General features: G+C 39.6%; 1 protein-coding gene across 2 annotated transcripts in view; it reads right to left on the bottom strand.

Moving 5' to 3' along the window:
- Positions 1 to 3,670: 3,670 nt before the first annotated feature.
- Positions 3,671 to 9,309, bottom strand: part of matk (megakaryocyte-associated tyrosine kinase) — an 11,671-nt gene continuing 6,032 nt past the window's right edge. For both annotated transcript variants that reach the window (XM_034882007.1, XM_034882008.1), the window contains exons 10-13: positions 8,192 to 8,265; positions 7,751 to 7,946; positions 7,248 to 7,334; positions 3,671 to 4,123 (exon numbers count right to left, since the gene is read on the bottom strand). In XM_034882007.1, coding sequence (XP_034737898.1) covers positions 3,896 to 4,123; positions 7,248 to 7,334; positions 7,751 to 7,946; positions 8,192 to 8,265 — 585 coding nt within the window. In that variant the 3' untranslated portion in view covers positions 3,671 to 3,895. The remainder of the gene's footprint in view (positions 4,124 to 7,247; positions 7,335 to 7,750; positions 7,947 to 8,191; positions 8,266 to 9,309) is intronic.

Raw genomic sequence — 9,309 nt, 5'->3', positions numbered from 1 at the left:
GCTCAAGGTACATACCTTCACGTGTTCTGGGAGTGTTTTCCTGTTGGTCAGTTCTGGAACCATTTTGCATCCAATGTCAACGTTTTAGTTCTGAATGACCTGTCAGCCTTTCAGCTTTCTGAAGCTCAAAAACATGCTGTGCTTGCTGGACTTACAGCTGCTAAGAGGATGATTGCAACCTGTTGGAAGCCACCTCATGACTTATCTGTTTGTCTTTGAAATCCATGCAGAGAATTTGTGTTACAGTTTTTACTTCTGTTTGCATGTGTGCTTGGTCCCCTGTCTGTCTGTTTGTTTATGTATGTGTTATTTGTAAGCTGTGGACGTCACTCTCTGTTGCATTCTTGTTACGGAATGGCCTTGGATGTTGGACACAAAAGCAGATGATGACACAGTATATACAATGATAATTTAATATGTGAATCTATATACAATAATTGTGCAGGGGACAAGAGGAGGAAGGGGTGTTGAGGAGAGCCAGTGGCGAATGGTGGGTGCAGTCCGCTCTGCAGAGTGTGCCCAGTGACTTGGTGATAATGAGTAATCTTTCAGAGTCCAACAAACAATTCAACGCTGAATCCAATCCTAGTAACCAGCGTGGAGTGAGCGGGGAAGCAGGCAGGCTGACAGACAGGAAGCATGAGTGAGCAGGGCAGGCTTCAACAAGAGAAAATGCAGAACACATTTAACTACACAAGCTAAAACAACAGAAACACAGAGAGTGCAACTGTGCCACACTAGTAGACTGTACAATCTAGCGATGAGTGGATCACAGAGGCAGCCTTGAGTACTGCAGCAGGATGATAAGGCCATGAGCTTTACTTGGCGCCACCTGCCACCTAAGCCGCACACGGCTCACAGATAGCACAGGAGGGGGGAAAAAACATTAGGGGAAACAAACAAGGCACACACAACAAAGAGAAAAAAAAGTGTCTGCCATTACAACATCATGACAGTTCTTTTTTTTTTTTTCTACACTAGGCCTACCACTTCTATAATTTACTGTGCATCCCTAAAGTCGTTTTTCGCCTTCCAAAAAGTTTAGTATTAAAGGTGACATATTATGCTTTTTTGTATTTTTGTCACATCTACCATGTGTACAATCTACAAACCGTAGTGCGCTATGTTTTTTGGGGGGATTATTTTTGGGAGCATTTTTCAGCCTTTATTTTGATAGGAAAGCAGAAGACATGGAAAAGGAGAGAGAGGGGGGAACACCATTGAGCAAAGGGCCACAGGTCGGAGTCAAACCCAGGCCCGCTGTGTCAAGGAGCAAACCTCCACATACTGTATGGGCTCCCAGCAGTGATACATTATTAGAGAGTGTACACAATTAACGGACAGAAGACCAGTTGACGTCAAAGAAAAATGGGAAGAAAGCTTGTCACTAACATTCAAATTGACTACTAATGAAAATCTGTGACTAATACAGTTGAAGGTAATGACAAGGATATATTATACTAGAGATAAAATAAACAAGTTTGACAACAAAATCAGATATAAGTTTGAAATGTAACCTAAATGGGGACTCACTTATACCATTTTAGTACTGCAAGGGAATTAAGAACACTTGGGAGAGCATAGAGATTTGATTATCTAAGAGTACTAAGAGAGAAAATCATATTCTCTCCAAAAATGTGTATTTTTTAAGATATGGAGCGATTAAGATATCCTAGTAGGCAGATCTTTTTTTCCTCTCTTATCTATAAAAAAATAATATTGCAAAACTGGAAAAATAGGGAAGAACCCTCAATAGAGAATTGTGTGAGAGATCAATGTCAAAAAACAATAAAAGGACATAAAAAAAAAATTGCCATGCCCTCTAGAGCATGTCTTTAGAACCCCCTTTATCATTGTTTTATTTTACAATTTTTTTTATTTATTGTTGTTGTTGTGGTCGTGTGTGTGTGTGTGCGTGTGTGTGTTCTGTCTTGAATGAAGACCAGCAGTGGGTTGGGTAGGCAGGTAAATGGCGACGGTATAGGGTGGGTTGGGGGAAGGGAGGTTGGTTGGTAGGGGTGGGTCAGTATAATCAATAGTATTTTATTATTGTTACTAATTTCATATTAATTTCCTCCTGGTACCTAATTATGATGTCCCATAGACATTTATAAAAAAAAAAACAAGAATCTAAAACACCCTAAAATTAAAGCTGAATGTCAGCATGTTGACATCATAGAAAGCTAAGAGAACTCACTCATCAACATATGTTGGACCGGGATAATAGCTTTGTCCTGTTAGTCCAGCATCACACTGGCAATAATAATATTCTCAATAATATTTAACTTTTCTGCCATCAAGTCTTTTATTATCTTTTTATTTTTTTGACATTGGGTTAGACCAGAAAATTGCTGTCATCATATTAGAGAGCTTCAGGAAAACACAGCAGATTGAGCAAATCGTGGAGGACCCATGCTTGCATTGCACAATAAAGAGAGACGGAGGATCAAGCTTCAATTTGGGGCCTGTCGCCTGGGACAGAGGCAAATACCAGGCTTGTGTAGACTTAAATCAAATGCTCTTGTGACGTGACAACAATCCAAAAATGAGACTTAATTTTGTGCTAAGTTTTGAAAGATGAACATTTCACTGCATTTCTATTAAAATAATAAATAGTAAACTGTAACTGTAAAATAATCATGTGCAGCCCAAAGATTATAAAAGCAGAAAATATTCTGCGCCTGCAAAAATCCCAAGAGAACTGTTGATGGATAACACAAAATCACTCTTGTAATCCTCATAAACAGGGAGGAGAAAGTAGAAATAGATGCCGTATTTCCCATAGATTTAGATTTACAAAAAAAATTATATTTGAACAAATTGACTCAAAGTCGGCTCCGAGGATGCTGACTGGTGAAGTGCACAGCCGGAGTGTCAAAAATAGTTTGGTTGCTTAAACACAAATCTGTATTTGAAAACGTCAAACTTTATCCTTGAAGTCCTACGGCTACTGATTTATAACCAAAGACTTATAGAGTATCTATATCAGAATAGATATATAGAATATACAGTAAGTATATATTAAACTAATGAAATAAAAGTATTCTTACGCTGTAAAAACAGACACACACGCACGCACGCACGCACACACACACACACACACACACACACACACACACACACACACACACACACACACACACACACACACACACACACACACACACACACACACACACACACACACACACACACACACACACACACACACACACACGTATAGGGAGGGGACAAAAAGCTGTTAAACGTTTGACATTAAATACAAATAATGTGTGTTTACTTTTCATGCAGAACTGTAGATCTTTTTTGTGATTAACATTAACAACATACAAAACACAAACATTAATGTACAGTAATAATAGTAGTAGTACATACAGTAGTAATAATAGTAATGCAGCAAAGGTCAAATTATTAACTAGGTTTTACAGCAGTTTTGCCTTTTATTTACACCAAACCGAAAATTCATGCATTTTTTAAATATTTACATCCATCCCCTGATATCCCTGGGACACCTGTGAGCACTCCTGCTCCCTCCACCTCTGCACAGCCAAGGGATGTTGCATCTTTTTATTCAGACGTATTTTCCATTTTAAAATAAAGAAGTTGTGAAACAAAGCTATAAAACACCGTTGTAAATCAAAGCTGTTTGCTGTTTTTCTTTAAGTGCACCAAGGCACCAAATTGGTTAGAGCCAGCTGTCAGCATTAGATGATCACTAGAGTTAAATAATGATTGTCTTGTCCTATCTGCTAGGTTAAAGGAATCTATTTGGAAATCCAGCAGGCCATCTTGTGGGATGTACACCAATACAGGAGTGGGTGACAATGTGTGTATCATCTGTCTATCAGCCGCCACTCCATTCCCACAATTGTGAGTTCAAGATTCACAACCAAGATCAGCATCTAGATCCAGATGTGCTCCCATCCTGGTGCTCCGACCCAGGGCCGGGGCTGCATTTACCCATCTCTCGCTCAAGTTTCTCTCTTAGTTTGTGAAAACCAGGTCTTCTGCGTGGCTCCTGTTCCCAGCAAATCCTCATCAGTGAGTAAACACTGGGGGGACAGTCCTCTGGAGCCTCCATGCGATAACCCCCCTCCACCTTCTCTTTCACCTCCTTCAGCGACTACATGAATGGGAGGAGGAGGAGTACAAATGAAGTACAAACTGAAATATTGTGTATACTGATAAAAGAATTAAATATTTTAAACTAATTTTACCAGCCTGGCTATGTTGAAATAATAATAAGAAACTCAAACTCAAAGATAACAGGAGACAATTATTGCAAATTATTAACACAAGATTGCAAAAGTAATCCTGATTACAACCTCAAACAAAGATTTCAGGCACTGATAATTGGCTATAGCTATTAAAAGCCCAGATACTCACACACGTTTTCTCTTTATAATATTTATAATAATATTAATATTATCTTTATTTGGACATTTTATTATTACATGTTCCCTTTCTTAACTAATTAGGGGTGTTTCTTAAACATTTTCCAAACAATTCTTGCAGCAGGGCGAGCAGCGTTATCTTGTTGAAGAGATCCATCCAGTATCGCCTAGGATACAAACTACCAATACTTTATTGGTTTGTTTTTCAGTGTTAGTGTAAGACCCTTGCGTGTGTTTTTGCCATTACATATTTTCTATTAAAAAGAATAAGGGATATGATTATTCCAGTGGAATGTGAATGTTGTAGGTGGAGAGGGCTAGCAGTTAGCCAGTTAGCTCAAAGAGTCGACAGACAACTGAACGGAGAGTCTAGACTGATACAGGTGTCCACAGCTCTATATTTACTTGTCATACATGAGCAGTTGTAGGCTACATATACAATAACCCTTCATGCAGTTTGATTAAGTCACAGTGAGTTACGGCAATGCTAGTAAAGGGAGGGAAGAGGGAGGTGTAGTATTTTGTGTGGTTTGTAAAATGTTCTAAATAGAATGTTCCAAGTAAATAAGATAAATTGGTTTGGAATTATTTTTACAAATGAAAATTATTTTTTTCATTACAGCGGGAAAGTACCAAAAAAAGATACTGTAGGGTAGGCTCCTACAACCAAATTTTGGATACTGAAAAGAATGTTAACAGTACCCAACCCTAATAGTGAGTGTTTGAGAGAAATCCTATCAATTGTCCATTCAGCTCTCTTTGCCCTGATGAGTCATCCTATTTTAATATTCCATCGTTTTCTGTCACATTTTGTTTAGTCTGAACATTCTCAGCTGGCAAATCTAGCATACCCTTTAACAGTAGTAAATTTGGCCTGGTTCCATTTGGACTGGCTAGGTGAGTCTTTATGGAACATGCAAAGTCCACACAGAAATGTCCTGCCAATGAGCGGGGATCAGAGGTGCCTATTTACTGTGAGGCAGCAGTGCTTAGCCCATTTAGGATTGACCCATCTCCCAGAACAAATAATCTTGGGCAGAATGGAACCTGGGGTCCCTGCAATCTGGCATGGGTTAAAATGAATCCGGATACACAATTCCTGGACCTTATCACAGGACCATAGGACATTTGGTGTGTTTTTTAACCCAAATCAAAACAATCTGGAGGCTGTCCAACCAAAGCGATGCCTAATCTTGAACTTTACTTGATTTAGTTTTAATATTCCTACAGATTCTGTCACACTTACCATTTTACCACTGTACCATTTTTACATGGCAATAAACAGACACTAAATCTCAGTTGCTCTTACCTTACTGAATGAACTGACACTCAAACATCAACACATCTCATTCAGGAGATTTAAACTCAATGTTTCCAACATTATGACGCGGTAGTTCCACTCGCTATAGGTTTTGGTGACACAGACAAGACTAATCCAACTACGGTAAATTGAAATAATGCATTTCATGGGATCTAGTATGGCAGCAGTGCTAAACACTGAGCCAGCATTGGTGCACAGTCTTGGTCTCTCTGCCAACAGATAACAAATTACCAAGGAACACAAACTTGACCCACATAAATCAACTTGCATATGAAGCAGTTACATACAGGCTGCAATTAGGGGGTAATCAACAGCATTTAGGACACCACCTGTTGTAAGGCGCAAAAGAGACATGCTAACTGTCCCCTCGATTAATGTTACCTGACCCTGCTGTCCTCAAACAGTCGGCCTCAGCAGTCAGGAAGCATGGATTACCGGAGCACATCTAGAGTGACTAACAGAGCTGTGTTTAAGTAGCTTTGTTTCTTCCTTTCCAAGTTCTCTTTTTTACAGCCTCAACATAATCTGGTCCTCATGTGACGTCAACCTTTGTTTTGACCTATTTCCACCTACTTTGACGTCTGTGTGCGACACAGGTCAAGAGGAGCTTTCTCCTTCTCCAAACCCTAACAGTTCATAAAGTAGATTAGTTAAACTGAGGAAAATACGATTATTTATACATGCTGTACCGTCACAACGTACAGTAAACCTCTATCCCTTCTGTCTTACTACCATGATCTGTATGACCTTTAAAATGTTTCCTGCTAAGCACAGTAAGTCAATCCAGATGATGACAGTCTAGTGACCATCTGACCTAGTCAGGTTTTGACCTTGCAGTGACATGGCAACAGAGTCATTTAACAAGCTTGATTCTCTTTCCTGTCGGTTGCAGGAAAGTAAGGAATGTGGAAAGATGTATCTAAAGTCTTAATTTGGCAGATTCTTTATAGGATATCCTTTCTCAAAATGTACTTTTTTATTCAGGGACAGAGTGTACGCAGAGAGATACAGACATGATAGATGTCTGCAAATTCTCAGACACACAGTTGCTGTGTTCAGTTTAATATTGCCAAAATGTCAAACAATGATTAATAAAGTAATATTAAGTCACACTAATCTGAAGTACAATATATCGTAGGAACATTATTAGGCATGATTTGTTCTATAGAAGTCAGACAGAAGATTGATTTTGTTTGATTGACTTAAAGGAATGGTTCACCTTTTTATTCTTCGCTGTCTTGATGAGAGTTAGATGAGAAGAGGAAGTCAACTGGTCCTTGCCAAGACATACAGACTATTTCTTATAACCCCTCATACAACCACAACTTGTCGTTGTAAGCCAGCTGTTTCCACCTTTCCAGTGTTAAGGCTAAGCTACTACCCGTTGGCTGGCTGTAGCTTCATATTTAACATAAAGTGTTTTCCAAAGTGTAAACCTACTGGTTGGCTGGACCTGACACACCCATGTGCCCAGTGATTTACCGAAACAATAACATAACAGTATATTAGTGACATGTTCAAGTGCTACATACCATCTTAGGGTATGGTTGACGACCGTAAGAGAAGATCTCCCACAGAAGAACACCGTAGCTCCAAACATCCGACTTTGTGGAGAATTTCTGCATAATGGAAGCAAATATACAAACATATAAAAAAATGTAGAACCGCTTTTCTAATTCTAGGGACTACTTATACTAGTATTTTACAAATTATCATAAACTCAGTAAGTACTCACGTCCTGGCGGATTAAATAAGTAAATATAAATTATGCTGGAGAAAGTTATGCATCATGTCCTTACACCAACCTCTTCCTTTATTGATGGATAATTACTGATTATAAGGTATTCATAAATTTGGTAACCATTGATAATGCTATATTCTAAACCTATGAATGCTTTATACATTTGATATTAGTACGAAAAAGAGGTCTTGGAAAGACAGAGATAGCACTTAAGTATTACAGAGCGGCAGAAACAGACATTGAAACAAAAACAAAACCAGGAAGAAAAAGTGTTACACCATTCTCACAACCAACCTCTTTCTTCAGAGCTTCAGGGGCGGTCCATTTGATCGGCAGTTTGGCATTATCTGACACCTTTGAGTCCACCTTGGTCAGGCCGAAGTCGCTGACCTTGGCCATGCTGTCGTCAGAAACCAGCACGTTACGAGCCGCCAAATCTCTGTGAACAAACTTCTTGGACTCCAGGTACTCCATCCCCTCACACACATCACTGACCACGTACATGGAAACACATACAAACAATTGTCATTTTGCACAGTTACCCATTGAAAAAACGCAAGCACACACACTCGCACCCGCGCACACACGCACACACACACACACACACACACACACACACACACACACACACACACACACACACACACACACACACACACACACACACACACACAGATATCCCAGCCCCAACCTCCTCTGTGTAAGAACAACACATTCATAAAAGTTTGAACTCACAGAGCAAAGCAAATAAGCTGAGCTGAGTTCACAACTGAACGTCCTCGTGTCCTCAGAAAGTTAACAAGGTTTCCCTGCAACACAAACACATATGTAGACAATACTTGAATAAGGTTCCAATAGAAAATTTCTTATTTTTATTTTATGAGACATACTACACAGAGACAGAAATTCCTTTATGGTTTGCTAATGCGTTTAGCCAGAGCTAAAAAAGTTACTGTATTAAGCACCACAAGCAATCACAACAAGCTTCTGGATTGTGGCCTAATGTCATTAACCAGGAGAGGAATTCTTGACTCCTCTTCCTTAAAGCTGCATTGCCATCATTGGCCTACCATTGCATCAGTAGTGGCTCCAAGTGGCAGCAGGGCAGTCTGTAATTGTGTTTGGAACACAATGCAAACACTAGCCTGAGATAAAACAAGCAAATCCATCACAAAGCCATTTACTCAGGTAAAAACTATTACTACTAAGATTTGAGGGAATTCATCTAAAAGCAATCACACTGTAGTACAAAAATTACAAGCAAACGCACAATCAGTGAAAATCTGTAGTTATCTGAGGAGTATGTCGAGTTGTCCAGATAACTTGAATACCCAGAAGGTAAAAGAACACTCGTTAACTAATAAACCCGGCATAACAATTTTTTCTCACTGGATGCTGGTGGGAAATCTTCAGAAAAAAAAGAGATAATATATTTATAGGTGGTGAGTCCAGCTTTTTGTCTAGGGGGCTCCCTCGCTGCTGTTTAGGAGATCCTTCCCACCAATGACTCATCTTTTTTTTTGAAGATTATTTATTTGGGCATTTTTAGGCCTTCCTTTTTATAGCACAGATGAAGACATGAAAGGGGAGAAAGAGGGGGAGTAAACCTCTAAATACGCGTGCCTGCTCTACCAACTGAGCCATCCCAGCCACCGCTAGCTATATTTCCATTTACACGTTTTTATCCAAATTAAGTGACATCAAAGGAACTCAAAGGAAATCCGTTCTAGCACCTTGGCAGTGCCCAGGAGGTGAACTGGCACCTCTCAAGCTACCAGTCCACCACCATACTTTGGTCCGTATGTGAACTTGAACGGGACGCTCTGGTTCCCAACCCATCTCCCCACACATAC

This window comes from Etheostoma cragini, chromosome 9 (assembly GCF_013103735.1).
Source record: "Etheostoma cragini isolate CJK2018 chromosome 9, CSU_Ecrag_1.0, whole genome shotgun sequence".
Taxonomy (NCBI): Eukaryota; Metazoa; Chordata; class Actinopteri; order Perciformes; family Percidae; genus Etheostoma; species Etheostoma cragini.
Note: the sequence above shows the minus strand (reverse complement) of the source record. Positions and strands in the feature narration are given on the sequence as shown.